Raw genomic sequence first — 16,790 nt, forward strand, 5'->3', positions numbered from 1 at the left:
GAAATTGCAGGAGCTCCGTAAATTCTTGAGAAAATGACAGTTACTAAAAACCATGTTTTTCACGATTTTCTCAGAAACGGCTCTAACGATTTTTTTCAAATCTGTACCCTGTATAGTTATTTATTAGCTCTATCAACTGACTGTCTTTGAAAGTGGCATAAAATAATGTTAAAGTTACCTCGCTCAGATTCGTTCGATGATGAAGAATATCGTGCATCGCTTGCAAGTTGAAGCTTTCTTCGACTTTGGTGTAGGGACAAATATCAGATGGACGGCTGCAACAAGAAAAAGTGCCTGTTCCAACGCCATTTTCACTGAAAACAAATAAAAGAATTATATTTTCAATGGGTATTACATTAGAGATTCATTTTTTTTATTTATTCATACATTGAGTCATAAATCATAGAAGCAGAGTGAAAAACAGGCTTAGCTCCAAACTTGTTGTTCTATTCCTAAATAAGAATGAAGGAACCTTTGAATGAGGGAATGAATGAGATGAGACCATTTGGAAACGTGTTCAGATAGCTTGTGTAAATAAATTCTTTTTTCCAAACTCGAGTTGTACCTTTAAGGCTGTGCAAAGGCTAAAAATAAACATTCTACTGGTGATATTTTTGAAGTTTTTTATTTGTTTTGATATTATTATCGTCAAGCTATCAAAATGAAAAAGTTTTCTCAGAATTTTTTCCCCGATCATTATTTTCCGAGATATGAGCGCCTAAAGTTTAAATCTTTGGGACAGAACATTTCAAGTTCGGTAAGAGATAAATCCGTGAGATATGTAGGATAGACTGTTGATTTATGGTATTGTTGATCTAATAAAACAAAAATTTCCTGAAAATATCAATTTTTGAGAAAGTTATTCAATTCACAAAAAATTACCAAAAATAACATTTGGTTGAGTTATTTTTTGTCTTTTTTGTAAATTGAATAACTTTCTCAAAAACTGATATTTTCAGAAAATTTTTGTTTTACTAGATCAACAATATCATAAAGAATCCATTCTATACATCTCATGGATTTATCTCTTACCGAACTTGAATTGTTCTATCCCAAAAATTTGAATTTCAGGCGCTCATATCTCAAAAAGTAATGATCAGAAAAAATGTTTTCATGAAGAAACTTTTTCATTTTGATAGCTTGATGATAAACAATTCGAAAAATTTTGAAAAAAATCACCAGTAGAAAGTTTATTTTTAGCCTTTGCACAGCCTTAATACCTTCTGCTTCATCCATTACCCACTTATACGATCAATGGCGGCATAAAACTCAGTTTCAATACACGTAGCACAATTACATCTATTCAGATGCCAGATCCAAACAGTAACCACTTTTAATAAGAATTCAAACTATCTCTCATGAATTCATTCACATTATAAGTGTAAACATACCGTAACCGATTTTTGGACAATTTCTATCTAAATTAGAGAAAGGAACAGTTTTGGGCTTTGAGCCTGTTATTTTTCCCCCCCAATCATTCGTAATTGAGAATGATATTGTATGTATCAATGTAGCCTATAAATGCATTGTAGGCTATTATAATATGCCTAGTGACAGAGCAGCTTCCTGGAGGTATGGAGGTTGTCTTGGAGGCGGCCTCATACAACTGCTTCACTCCAAGAGGCAGCTTGTTAAAGAATTGAAAGAAATGAAATAATTCTGAAATAATAAATGAAAAGAAAAGAAATAACTCATATCTAATCATGTAAATCTAATACCTATAACTGGCCTGCATCCATCAGTGGAGGCGTCTCCTGGGGACATCCAGCAGCTTACAGCGCCTGGTGTTGTGATAGTGGATGTCACTACGGTCAACCAGAGTATGCTGTATCATCTTGACATATACCAAGCACAGGAGGATGTAATGGCTGATAACCCTCATACATCAAGGTAAGCAAAGATGGGCTTGCAGTGGGCGAGATGATCGCTGCCTGTTATGATTCTCACAACCCTCTTTTAGCCTCTGGACATCAGAGTGACCCCACAGGAGCAATATACAGGGTCTGTATAATAAGTAACCGGACTGACCTCAGGAAATTTTTTATTGGCAAAATATGTACAATTTTTCATTAGATATCTTCAAAGTAGTCCCTATTGGAGTCGATAACACGCTGATACCGGATTTTCAAATCCCTGAACGCTCCCTGGAAGTTGGCAACCTCTATGCAGTCTAGAGCCCTCGTCGTAGCACGTTGAACGTTTTCCAGAGTCCCGAACCTTGTCCCTTAAGTTGTCTCTAGATCTTGGGGAACAAAAAGGAGTCCGGTGGTGCCATATCCGGGCTGTAAGGAGGATGTGGCAACGTTACCCTCGACTACTTGGCCAACTACTCGGTGACGAGCAGGCAGGTGTGCGACGGAGCATTGTCGTGATGGAGGATCCACGAATCGGCAATCCCCGGACGGACTCGATGAACCCAGGCGGTTAGTCGATGGAGCACCTCTCTGTAGTACTGGTTGTTTACAGTTTGGCCGGGTGGCACAATCTCTTTGTGAACGGCCAGTACAACAGAGAGGTGCTCCATCGACTAACCGCCCGGGTTCATCGAATCCGTCCGGGAATTGCCAATTCGTGGATCCTCCTTATAGCCCGGATATGACACCACCGGACTTCTATTAGTTTCCCAAGATCAAGATATAACTCAAGGAGACGCGGTTCGGGACTCTGGAAAACGTTGAACGTGCTACGACGAGGGCTCTAGACAGCATAAAGGTTGCCGACTTCTAGGGAGCGTTTAACGATTTGAAAATCCGGTATCAGCGTGTTATCGACTCCAATAGGGATTACTTTGAAGATATCTGATGGAAAATTGTACATATTTTGCCAATAGAACATTTCCTGAGGTCAGTCCGGTTACTTATTATACAGATCCTGTATACGTGATGTGGCAATGGAAGAAGTGCATGATACATCATCACAAGATACCTCTCAGTCCCCAGGCCCTTCATCTCGAGCAGCGGGGAGCAAATGCGGGAGAGTCGGCTGGTTACCTGCTGTATATGACTGTTTCAGTTGAGTTTGGAATCAAAGACAAAACCCAGCAGTTTCGCTGGATTCTAAAGGTCATGCAGTTCTTGTGACAAGCTGCAGATGATATTTTGGGTCTTGTCCTCATTCAGCTGGAATCGATTAGCTAGGAACCACAAAGTGGCAACTCAAAGATGCCTCAAAACCCCGCTCAAGCTTTGCACCCAACGACAGTATGGATATATTAGCCGCAAACATCAGAGAGGTAACCTAGGCCCAAGGTAACCTATCTATCAAACTGAGGAGACATCAAAACATCGAGTAATAGTACGTATAGCTACCAAAACACTATACTTTCCAAGTAGATATAATTGATTGCTTCAGTAGATCTTGATACGATAAGCAGACCTGTTTCTATGAGTAGAAGTAGAGAACTAAAAGTACTGTATAAGTATGCCATATAAAAAGAAGACTTTATTTTTTAGCAATCAAATAAGAATGATCAAATACAGTATTGTCGATGTGTTTACTTACCAATTATTGAACAACAATGAAATTTATGAAAGATTGGGCTAAACCTATTCCACCGGCAGAATTCAAACAGTTTTTAAGCTTAGTTCTAATTTATTTTGCATGTGGTTTGGATGAGCAAATCTCACTTTACTGTGAATAAACCAAAGATTCGAAAAATACACTCAAGTTGTGCACTAAGCTTCTAGCCAACATAGTACGATAACCTATAAAGAGAGCAAGTATAAACGATCGACTAAAGCTGAAAAGCTTGGAGATTAAATTCATTTTAGTAAAATTGACTTACATTTGAACTGTTTCAACACAAATTAAGGAACTAGAAGCATTTCAACATTATTTTTCAATCTATCGAGTTCACATGTTTTCTATTTTCGGCTGCATGGACACGTCCCCACAAGTTTTCATCCGTAAGATCCCTGCATTATAAAACAAAAATCTTGGCCACTTTCCAAATTTAAACTATATTTTTATCGTGTCATAAAGTAGGGTCTCCAACATTAGCACTTTTCTAACCGAACCTCACTACAAAAACAGAAAACAAAACTTTACAGGAGCCTTCTGCCGGTCAGCTGTTTGTAAAAAACACGTCCGCCATGTTGAAATTCTAATCATATGATTTTGATTTGAGTTGCAGCATAGCCTTTTAGATCTAGACCAAAGAACTTGAACAGGAAGGCACTGGATCAAGATTTACTGATTTTATAGGTTATGTCTGAAATTATTTTTTTGTCTGTAAAATTTGAATAAAAGTAAATTAAGTCAGTATATGTCACATTCATCTCAAATTTCCGACAATGAAATATATTTAATCAACTATTTCTAACTCTCGAATAAAATTTTCCAAATTCAGTTAGTGTAGAGTAAAAACATTGTAGTGCCTCGTTACTAGGTTTTGAATGTTTTATTATAGAAAATAAGACATAATATTGCATGAAATTGTGCCAGTAAATCGTAGAGAACAGACGAATTTCTTCATGTAAGTAGTTTTGAATTTTAAAGCAATTATCTCTCAGGAAATGCCTTGCAATCCAGATCAACCCGTAGACGAATCTATGAATTGTGAGAACTCAATGCAGTTAGACAAACCAACTGACAGTGTAGGGAAAGAAGAGAAATCTGGCAAGGAAAAACTACGCAGATGGATCAACAGACAAATGAAAATTGAGATGACCGATGGACGAATCCTTATAGGAGTTTTTTTGTGCACTGACCGGGATGGAAATATCATACTGGGCTCTTGCAGTGAATCCCAACAGACTGACGGCTGCTATGATGAACCTAGACTTCTTGGACTGGTCATGGTTCCTGGAAGACATGTAGTGTCTCTTCACCTCGCACCTTCAAACAACTCTGATGGAGAAACTACATAACTTAGTGAGGTTAGTATTTAGATAATGTACCGTAATCTACGATAAAGTTGATATTTTCCCCCTTAATTAGTGAAACTTTATTCATGTAATTTTTTCGTGGTAAGCTTGATACTTACTTACTTGATGTCTTCGTCCTTGACTGGAGGTACCAGACAGACTGTGTCAAAGTTTAAAAATAGTGGCTCCTCAGCCAGCTCAGTCAAATAATAAATTTGTCTATTCATTAATGATGAGAGAGCAGAATCTAGTGCGAAATTTATTTCTTACTTCAATTGGGAGTCTGTTATAAAATCTTAGTGCAGCTGATGGAAAACTTCTCTTCGTGCTGGCCTACCGGCTGCGAGGAACTTCCAGATTGGTAGCATGGCGAGTATTGTGGCTGTGAATTTCGTTTCTTCTCACCAACTTATGCTGATTGTCCCTGACATAAGCTTAAGCTATGTTGAATGGATTTGCAACACCAATGTGCAATAAATTGTTGAGCTGGTTTTATTAGGTGGACTCTCTGGAAAAGAATCTAAAGGTGCGTACAGACTTTCGCTGTGCTCCGCAATCGAACGTCACTCGAGCAGATCGATAGATGATCGATCGGGGAGCAAGAGTGGAACGCGAGAAGAGCTAACATCTCCCATAACGTTCATGATCGGAGCGAGTGCGGAGCGTGTTGGAGGCGCGTATATCTGTACGCACCTTTAGAGCTTCCAACTCATTGATATGATTAAAATCAGTTCATTATTGCATTAATATCATTTCCAGACCCCCCAAGGAGCTTCAAGCAAAGATAAGAACGGTTCTCATGGGAATATGACATGCCTTGTCCACACTATCGCCCAGTAGCTTGCCAAGTCCCCATCACCTAAGCTGGTAAGCTTGGCCATGTGGTCTTGTCATCCCCACTGTAAACCAGTGCCCAATCGATGCCAGCGGTAGCAAGCGATGGCAAGTGTCAAAACAGTATACAGCACGTATTGGTTCAGAAGAGTGTGGATGACTGCTTTGCCAGCACTCGCCTTCACTGAGCTGCCCATCGCTCCGATGTTTGTCGAGCGAAGGCCATCACTGGCCAACCACCCATCCACACTCTGGTGCTTGTCCCCAATTGTACGCATTGGGCGATAGTGTGGATGCGGCATCCCAATCTTGTGCCTGAAATTTTAGTAGACCTTATTTTGATCCTTGCATTAGTTATCACTTACATATTCAAACTCATTCTTTTTTCCATACCCAAAAGTCTAAATTCTTTATTGATTCTTACAATAAGTACATCCATAGAGAAACAATAGCGTAAGTAGATATCCCATGGTATAGGGCGTTTATGTCGCAACTTTTACTGTTATCTCAAGCCGATTACTGTCGTTTTTTACTATTTTGACCAGGTAAGAGTGTATGAACGGCACAATATGAAAGACTACCAGCCTCATAAAGCTTTACAGGAAAGAACTACCGGTACGTGGACTATCAGCTTGAGATAACAATAAAAGTTGCGGCATAAACGCCCTATACCATGGGATATCTACTTATGCTATTGTTTCACTATGGCACATCATAGAAATGATAGAGAGAAAAAAATAAGGTAACCTTGTGCTATTCCTTTTCCAAATCTAGATAAGTTTACACATAAATTTAAAATAAATTGTCAGCTATTAATTAACCCTACCATTAATTATTGTTTTGTTACCCAGTCAATAACTTCTAGAAAAATAACATTCAAATCCCAAGATAGATTCACATCAATCCTTATATTATTTGGAGACTTAAACCATAGAGAAACAATAGCGTAAGTAGATATCCCGTGGTATAGGGCGTTTGTTATGTCGCAACTTTTACTGTTATCTCAAGCCGATAGTCCACGTAGTTCTTTCACGTGAAGCTGTGTGACGCTGGTAGTCTCTCATATTGTGCCGTTCATACACTCTCACCCCAACAAAACAGTAAAACTCGACAGTAATAGGCTTGAATTAACAATAAAAGTAGCGACATTAACGCTCTATACCATGGGATATCTACTTACGCTATAATTTTTTATCTATGTTTTAACCTTCAACTATCTGATTTTTACTGAGTTCAGACTCATCACTTTATTCTAATTCATTCTATTTTTTCCAGATACTGAAACAGAGTCACGCCAGTCCAAGAGGAATCATTAGACCAGAAAGAATCACCTCAAGGCCTAGTGGTAAAATCTTCAACTCTTCTTTAGATTTTACATGTGAATCGGCGTCCGCGAACGTTCAATAATAATTAGCCTATATATCCAAGAGTGGAATTCATTAGAAGACGTTTCTATCAGTGATCATTGTTTTCATCAGTGTTTCGGTTACATTGTGTTCATAAAAGTGATCTATCAATTCGAATAAATCATTTAGAACTTGATAAATTATAATCTGCATAATTTGAAACACCCCAGTGTAGGAGAAAATATTAGGTTAATAAGTTCAAGCCTGACAGCTTCAATATCTGGGAAATTTATCATTGAATTGTGTTAGCTCGAATGTGATTATAGTTTAGATTGTGGTATTATTCATTAATTGTAATTGAAAAAATTGAAGAAATACCAGCTCATGTTATACAGTTCAATTGAATTTTATTGTAGATTGATTCTTTATCACAAATGACAATGTATTGCCAGGTCTTGCAAGACCAATTGCATCAAAATTCAAACAAATTCTACAAATTGTAGATAGTTAGTAATGTCTGAGTCTTGGACTCATGGTATAGGCCTACTTATGAACTTGTTGCAATAATCTTGTGACAAAAGGGGGATTCATTTCTTAAATACTTACACTATTTCAGTTTAAAAGTGTTGCTAATAATGAAAAACGTTATTAGTAGGCTATAGTTCATAATAATACTAAAAAAAAAAAAAAAATTAAATTCGTATGGCTTTTGTTGGTGGGGAGTTCCCTTTCGGGAATGTTCCACCGCCTGAATATATAATTTAAGCCGTCAATGGGCCTTACGACTGTCATACTTCAGCCGGGACCGACAGTTTAACGTGCCCATCCGATAATAATACTCATCGGAACAGACACACTACATCACTGTTAGTGATTATTAGTTTTCAATATTTGTGATTATTAGTTTTCAATAAGTCAAGAATATTCAAATTTTAGTCACATTTCTTGTTTAGTCAACCCTAGAATCCATTATGAACCGACATCAATGTAACTTTTGCCCTTCAAGTTACCGAAACTTGAGAGATCTGAAAACGCACGAGAAGAACAAACATGGAGTAAGTAAAAAGTTCAAATGTAGCCAGTGTAATGCCCAATCAAATTACATAAGGAATATGCATCGTCATGAACGATTGAAGCATAACATTGTTCATGATAAATCCAGTGTTGTAAAGTCGAAGGGAAATGTGAAATTCACCCTGGTAAAGTGTCATTTATGTACCACTTGTATCAGGGTGACAAAACTTGTAGATCATTACAAGAGTGAACATTCGTTGGATGTTGAAATTGATGAGAGAGAGTTTACGAATTATGAGGAATTTAAATCGTGGAAATTTGATGAAGAAGAGGGGACACAATCTAAGTTTATCAAAAGTACTTCAACTGTGAGTTACAAAAGATGTAGCGGGGAGAGTGTTTCCTATGAGTATTTCTCTTGTCAACATAGTGGAACCTATGTCCCTAAGGGAAAAGGGGTGCGGAAACGGGGTACCAAAAAAATCGGCATGATTTGTCCCGCCGAAATGAAACTCACAATCGGGAGTGATGGTGTGTGTCAAGTTAGGTATGTTAAAACCCACGTTGGCCACACTAGTACCAACCCACAAAACCTAGAAATCCCGGCCGATATCATCAACAATTGTACCCCTGTTGAAGAAACACAAGAGTTCCCTGAATTTGAACTCCAAGCATCTCACACTCTAGATTTGAGGGACAGCTCAGTTATAGTGATAGTGGAGCCTTATCAAGAGAACGCCATTATTCTTAATAATTCCTCCATCTCACTTCAACAGAAGAGAGATGAGTTGGTGAGCCAGTTTCAAGTCATGTTGGATTCTGTGAAATCCATTGAGGAATTGATGTTCATTGAGGGGGAATGTCTGCGGATACAATCTCAACTGTCAGTTACAGCTTTTGATTGAGAAATTGAATTTTGCGAATTTTTTAACCAGTTTTGATCAATAGAATTACAGTACTAATAATCCTTATTACAATGGAACCTCGATAGAGTACATCTGTACTGTGTAAATGTCTGTGTTACAGACAGTAATGTCTCAGTTTCATCTTTTGATTGAATTTTGTGAATTTTCAACCGGTTTTGATCAATAGAATTACAGAACTAATAATCCTTATTACAATGGAACCTCGATAGAGTACATCTGTACTGTGTAAATGTCTGTGTTACAGACAGTAATGTCTCAGTTTCATCTTTTGATTGGATTTTGTGAATTTTCAACCTGTTTTGATCAATAGAATTACAGAACTAATAATCCTTATTACAATGGAATCTCGATAGAGTACATCTGAACGGTGTAAATGTCTGTGTTACAGACAGTAATGTCTCAGTTTCATCTTTTGATTGAATTTTGTGAATTTTCAACCTGTTTTGATCAATAGAATTACAGAACTAATAATCCTTATTACAATGGAACCACGATAGAGTACATCTGAACGGTGTAAATGTCTGTGTTTACAGTCTCAACTCTCAGTTAAATAAAATTTGTTGAATGAGAATTGATATTGTGGGATTTTTCCATAATTGAAAGAACACAGTTTTATTTTGTCACATCCAAATTAATTAGACATTAATACAGGACTACATTTACGTGTCGAAACCAACACATCTTCAGCTGAAGATGTGTTGGTTTCAACACGAAACTGCAGTTCTGTCTAAAGCTGCGTACACATATTCGCTCTTCCAACCCGCACCGATCACGCTCCTCCCTCGTACCACCATCGAACCACAGTCGCTCCGCCGACGCACCCATCAAGAACGTTACGGAAGATGTTAGATCTTCTCGCGTTCCCCGGTCGAACTACTGTTGCTCGCCGGTCGATCATCAATCGCTCTGCTGGAGTGACGTTCGGTTGCGGAGCAGAGCGACAGTCTGTACGCACCTTAATAAATGTGAATGTGACAAAAAAACTGTGCTTTCTCAGTTACATCTTTTGTTTTATACAAGAAATTTGTTGAATCTTTTCAACCTGTTTTGGTCAATAGAATTACAATACTTGTGATACTTCTAATCCTTATTACGGTGGAACATTGTAATAGTCATGGAGATGAAATAGCATAAGAAGATATCCCTGGTATAGGGTGTTTATTGACCGAGCGAAGTGAGGTCTAAGATTCAAGTCGACGGTTTGGCATTTCTCTTAATGTTTATATGTTGCGCATTTACGGCGAAACGCGGTAATAGATTCTCATGGAATTTGACAGGTATGTTCAAGGACAAGGTTTTTGGGAATTTTGCATTTCAAGGATAATATAAAAGGAAAAAGGAGCCTCCTTCATACGTCAATATTACAGTAAAAATCAGACTATAGAATTATTAATCACTAGCCGTCAGGCTCGCTTCGCTCGCCATATCCGTCTAGCCAGGGGGCTCCGCCCCCTGGATCGACCAAGAATGGAATCAGCAGGCTCGCTTCGCTCGCCTGCATTTTTCATTTGAGCATTTTTATCATATGTTAGGACAATCCAGTCGGGGTCCAGACTAAACGTCTGGCTAAACGGATATGGCGAGCGAAGCGAGCCTGACGGCTAGTAATATAATATTCCCAGGATTGAAGTAGCAGTGCCCAATCAATTTTTCCGCGATAAATGCATTTAAATCTTCAACTTGGTGCCAACCTAACAAAGTCAACTCAACTTAATGCCAACCTGACAAAATTATTAATTTAGTTGCCAGTTAACAACTGTTTCGAAGAGGTACTCTATCTAGATTATAGTTCTATAGTAACATATGATATGAAAATTTCAATTATAATTAAGAGATTGGGAGAAAAAGAATATAGCTAAAAGACGAACTTTAAACCCTTTAAAACAACCCTTAGAGTTAAAATATTGCCAAAAGATTTCTTAGTGCGCCTCTAAAGGGCCAACTGAACATACCTACCAAATTTGAACGTTTTTGGTCCGGTAGATTTTGTTATGCGAGTGAGTGAGTCAGTCAGTCAGTGAGTGAGTGTCATTTCGCTTTTATATATATATATATATATATATATATATATATATATATATATAGATGAATCAGCTGTATAGTGGACTATAATACTACCCGTTCAAAAACATCAAACATCTTGAAAATGTATCTTTTCATCAACGTTAGTAGACAGTTGACTATAATACTACCCGTTCAAAAACATCGAACATCTTGAAAATATTGTATCTTTCCATCAACGCTGTAGACAGTTGCAGCCAGACCACCTGATAACAGCGCTCACACTCACATTTCGGGACGACACGTCACGGTACGATATAGGACAGAAAGCTCTATGTTTATTTAGGATTTTTTCTAGACATTTTTAATTGATAAATTATTTATTATTTTTTGAGAAAACACAACAACAGGTCAATGTAACTCACCGAGCGCGAGGTCTACTGTTCACAGAACTACTAGTATTTAAAGTTTCACTGTCAACTCAAGCCGATAGTCCTAGTAGTTCTTTTCTGTGAAGCGTATAATATGCTATGGGACGCTGTATATAGCGAAGCTATGTGACGCTGGTAGTCTCTCATACTGTGCCGTTCTTACACTCTTCAGCCGGCCAAAACAGTAATTGACCGGACGAAGTGAGGTCTAAGATTCAAGTCGACGGTTTGGCATTTCTCTTAATGTTTGAATGTTTATATGTTGCACATTTACGGCGAAACGCTGTAATAGATTTTCATGAAATTTGACAGGTATGTTCCTTTTTTAATTGCGCGTCGACGTATATACAAGGTTTTTGGAAATTTTACATCTCGAGTATAATACTATAAAAGGAAAAAGGAGCCTCCTTCATACGCCAATATTAGAGTAAAAATCAGACTATAGAATTATTCATCATAAATCAGCTGACAAGTGATTACACAGATGAGTGGAGAAGCCTATTGCTGTATTTCCATAATGTCTATAGTTTCTATCAGAGGTACTTGTGGATGAGAATACTGCGTGAGGTCTACTGTTCACGTAACTACTAGTAATAGACAGTTGAAGGCTTGAAATTTGGAACATAAACGACCTATACCATAGGATATCTGCTTATGCTATATTTTCTCCATGATATTAAGGCTCAACACACTTACGCGAATCAGGTCGAGAAGAGACACGACTCTAGTTGAGAGCATGTGTATTCAAATGGTGACGTCGCGGAGACTAGAATCGACTGGTCTGAGTGTCACCATTTGGAAACAGATGCTCTCGACTAGAGTCGAGTCTTCTCTCGACCTGAGTCGCGTAAGTGTGAGTTGAGCCTAACATCTTAGTGGTGTACTATATGAAAATACATGCGTTTCAGAACTGCAAAAACATGCACTATAACGGGTCGTACTATATCAAGTTTCCATTGTACCAAGTGCTCATATGAACACAGTTTATTAATTTATTTATCATACCTACTATTAGGCTAAATTGGGTAAAATAACATGAGTGTTTAATTTTATTTAGAACCTAATATGTTACTATTTGTTTGTACTTTATATTCTCATTTTTGTATTCAAATAAAATTGAAAATGTTATCAATATTTTACTTTCTGAGTAATTGTGGAGGTAATATTGTGGTAGTAATCCATACTGAATAAAAAGGCTGGATTTTCCAACCACAAATTTATTTAAAAATCTAGAAATTTCATCTTGATTTTCTAATAAATCTGTGATTGAACGATCTAAGGTCCACGTTATAATGACATTGGAGAAAGATGCCGATCCTCTGTCTTGTCAATGCCTTCTAAAGACGGTAGCTGATACAGGTTTATTGATGTAAAGTTAAACTTTAGTTAAAATAGTTACACTATTTTTGAATCTTGAAAGTGAAACCTATCCACTCACTGTTTAGTTAACATCTCGCCATCTAGAGACTGAGGCTCAGTTGCACAAAAGCCTGTTGAATTTTAATCGTAATTAGATGCCACAAAAGAACCAATCGGAGAAGCCTTTTTTCAAAAAAGTATTCTCTGATTAGTTCTCATGGAATTTAATATCATGATTAAAATATAAGTATTTTGTGCAACCAGGTCATAGTCTCATTAAATTTGTAGTTTCAAGTTTCAAAACAGTGTATCATACTAGGGTGAGGTCCACGTTATAATGGCAGTGGAGAAAGATAGGAGAAAAACGTTGCCGATCCTCTGTCTTGTCAATGCCTTCTATAGACGATAGCTGATACAGGTTTATTGATGTAACGGTTCATTCTCGTTTAAATGTTCAATTATATTTATCAATAATTTAATAATGAATTTTCATAATTAATATGAAATATTTCAATTGATGATTAATTCTAAATTGTTAAAAGAAGATCTGATAACAGAGTAAATCGATAAAGTTATAGCGCTATCCGCTTTGTTGAATGATAGACAAGGATAGTAATACCATTACTAATCAAATACTGCCATTATAACGTGGACCTCACTATAGTCTTTTTATGCAGTATCAATATTATAGCTTAGTTATTTTGATCCATTATAATATTATTGAGCCCTACCTCAACATATTTGCATTCTCCATTTTTACTGTATTATTCAAAGATATAATTCTCAAGTTTTACCTTATATTACTCTATTTGAACTTCACTATTTGATAATATCCTTGTATTGCATGACACTGTTTAGTTATAGATGAATATTTATTCAATGAATTTCGTGTACAAATTTACTGTATTATTTTAGTTACAATGATATTAAAGGACTGTATAAAGAAAGTGAACTGTCAATTGAATTGAAACATTCCTCCCCAAATTTCAACTTCATACAAACTATGAACAATCTGACTATACTATTTCATGTCTAGCTAATAAATTGGGGTGAGGCCATTTTAGGTGTTTTTAAGGCTGTGCAAAGGCTAAAAATAAACTTTCTACTAGTGATATTTTTCAAAGTTTTTCGATTTGTATATCATCAAGCTATCAAAATGAAAAAGTTTTCTCAGGAAAACATTTTTTCCGGTCATTACTTTTTGAGATATGAGCGCCTAAAGTTGAAATTTTTGGAAAAGAACATTTCAAATTCGGTAAGAGATAAATCCATGACATTTAGAGGATAGATTCTTCATGGTATTGTTAATCTAGTAAAACAAAATCGAAAATTTTCTGAAAATATCAATTTTTAAGAAAATTATTCAATTTACCAAAAATAACTTTTAGTTGAGTTAATTTTGGTCATTTTTGGTAAATTGAATAATTTTCTTAAAAATTGATATTTAATGAAAATTTTTGAATTACTAGATCAACAATATCATGGAGAATCTATCCTCTATACAGTCAGCAGAGATGCGATTCCTTAGACAAGTCAAAGGATGCACAAGAGAGGATCGGATTCGGAATGAAAATATAAGAAGAGAATGTGATGTCCAACCAGTGTTGAATTTGATAAAAACATATAAAAATAAGTGGTCAGATCATGTCCTTAGAATGCCTGAAGACCGTTTCCCATTGAATGCCCTACTCCACAAGCCAATAGGCAGAAGAAGTATTGGTAGACCGAGGAAGAGATGGACAGGCTTGAAAAGCCTAATCCATGACGATGAAAAAAAATCTATCCTCTAAATCTCATAGATTTATCTCTTACCGAATTCATCTTGATGATATACAAATCGAAAAACTTTGAAAAATATCACCAGTAGAAAGTTTATTTTTAGCCTTTGCACAGCCTTAAGGTGCTTTTACAGGCGCCAACCCAATCAGTCAATCGGAGAGTTTCCCGCCCTGCCGAAAACGCACACCTTATATGGTATTTATTTTTCCTACAGTTACGTTGAAAAGTGGCCATTGCTGCACTGATTACAGAACGCAAAGAATCACTTTTCCGCTCTAGTGCGGGAAAAATTTTTCTGCACTCCAGATTTGCAACATGGCAACGCAAAATACTTAGTAGGTTATATGGAGCACCAGTGCAGCAAAATCAAAATGAAGTTGGTAACAGTGACTGCTGTGGCTGCTATAGTGAGCAGAGCTGCAACCAAGCACAACGCGCTAATTATTATTCATTATATATTATAACCAAGGACAACGAGGACTTTAGGATTTTAGGATTAAGGTTTTTATCAATAATAAAATTACACAGAAAAACATTTGATAGATTTCAGGCAATTTTACCCATAATTACCCACTTTTCATATTCAATGGTAACTGTAGGAAAAACTTAATGTGAAATACGTGCGCAAAGTTCCTCTGCTGCACTCAAGAAACCATTCCGCCCTCGCCTACGGCTCGGGCGTAAACGTTTCTTTCGGTGCAGCAAACTGACACTTTGCGCACTAGTTGCACAAATAACTATATTCATTCATTTAGAATTTTACAACTTACAGAAAAGTACCACAGGCTAACTTACGCCCTTATAGAGGTTAAATAAACAGATAACTTCCTAATAATGAGGAAATAACTATTTCCTTTATACATTTATTGTACACCGAAAATAATTCGAAAGAACAATTAATACTTAATGTTTAATAAAGAAATAACACAAATTAAGATTAAAAGCACCTATAAATTATAATGAACATTGGTATAGAACTAACCTAGAGAAAATTTGACGAATTTAAGTGAAGTCATATACAGCTAGGAGAGTAATGTACAATATCAATAAAGTATAACGAACTTAGTTCTTTGAAGGAGGCTACGGTAAATACAGAGAAAAATGTGGGAGGATGAACTTGGTTCGTTATGGTAAATACAGAACAATATTACAGTAAATGTACTTAATTCTTAATATAGTAAATACAAAGCAAAATGTAAGTAACTCAACTTATAGTAAATACATAGCAAAATGTGAGTAAATAAACTTATTGAATGAAAAAGACTAAGAAATTGTCAAAAAATTACAGATTTATTGATACTTAGAAGACCGGTTTCGGTTATTACACCATTGTCAATCTCTGATAAACTTTATCAACACAATAAATCTGTGTTTTTTGACAATTTCTTAGTAAATACAGAGCAATATTTAGGTAAATGAACTTGGTTCTTCAAAGTAAATACAGTGCAAAAGTAAATAATGAACTTAGATCGTTATAGTAAATAGGTACAGAGCAAGATTTAAGTAAATGAACTCAGTTCTTGATAGTAAATACAGAGCAAAATGTGAGCATTGATAAGTACTGAAAGTGTGTAAGTACAAACAATATTTACAACTGATTAAATCACAATTAAAACAAGCTTTTAAATTATATGAAACTTCAAGTATGGAACACTGAAAAATCATCACTCTGAAATAATATTAGAGTTGAAAAAACATTATATTGTCTAGCTTCAATCCTATCAAAACTGAAAAATGTATTATTTATTGGGATGAGTTAGAACTTGAATTTTATTTACTGATAAATCAACTTAGAATAGTGTTGGTTGTAGAAAATTCAACATATATTGTCTTGCTTTAGAAGAGTTTTTAAATTATATGAAACTTCAAACTCATTTACTGAGAAATCAATCTGAAATAATATTAGACTTGAAGAAAACATGATATTGTCTAGCTTCAATCCTATCAAAACTGGAACAATAATTATTTATTGAGAGGAGTTGAAACTTAAAGTTTATTTGATGATAAATCAACTTAGAATAGTGTTGATTGTAGAAAATTCAGCATATTGTCTTGCTTCAGAAATATTATGAGCACAAATTCCAAGACATTAACAAACCAGTATTTAAACGAAATTCCAATCAAATGCTGTAAATCACCCCGAAGACTTCTGCTGCTGCAAATATTGACAACAGGGTAAACAGCTAGATGGAAACTCGATACGCGCTCCTATACAAAATTTATTTGTCAGCCCGG

General features: G+C 36.1%; 1 protein-coding gene across 2 annotated transcripts; it reads left to right on the top strand.

Annotated features, from left to right (window-relative positions):
- The first annotated feature begins 4,109 nt into the window (after positions 1-4,109).
- On the top strand, positions 4,110-9,765 carry LOC111044474 (N-alpha-acetyltransferase 38, NatC auxiliary subunit). 2 transcript variants are annotated; one of them, XM_039425537.1, is made up of 2 exons: positions 4,110-4,877; positions 6,975-9,765. In XM_039425537.1, the coding sequence occupies exon 2, from the start codon at positions 8,017-8,019 to the stop codon at positions 8,962-8,964; it is 948 nt and encodes a 315-aa protein (XP_039281471.1). In that variant the 5' UTR covers positions 4,110-4,877; positions 6,975-8,016; the 3' UTR covers positions 8,965-9,765. The 2 variants fall into 2 exon arrangements, with proteins under 2 accessions (XP_039281471.1, XP_022185331.2); XM_022329639.2 differs by having other exon boundaries at positions 4,155-4,877; positions 6,975-8,100.
- Positions 9,766-16,790: the final 7,025 nt, after the last annotated feature.

The sequence above is a fragment of the Nilaparvata lugens genome, chromosome 4 (assembly GCF_014356525.2).
Source record: "Nilaparvata lugens isolate BPH chromosome 4, ASM1435652v1, whole genome shotgun sequence".
NCBI classification, from domain to species: Eukaryota; Metazoa; Arthropoda; class Insecta; order Hemiptera; family Delphacidae; genus Nilaparvata; species Nilaparvata lugens.

Bases quoted from the DNA above. Each gene is read 5' to 3' on its own strand.
- LOC111044474 (XM_039425537.1), top strand. From the start codon at position 8,017: ATGAACCGACATCAATGTAACTTTTGCCCTTCAAGTTACCGAAACTTG.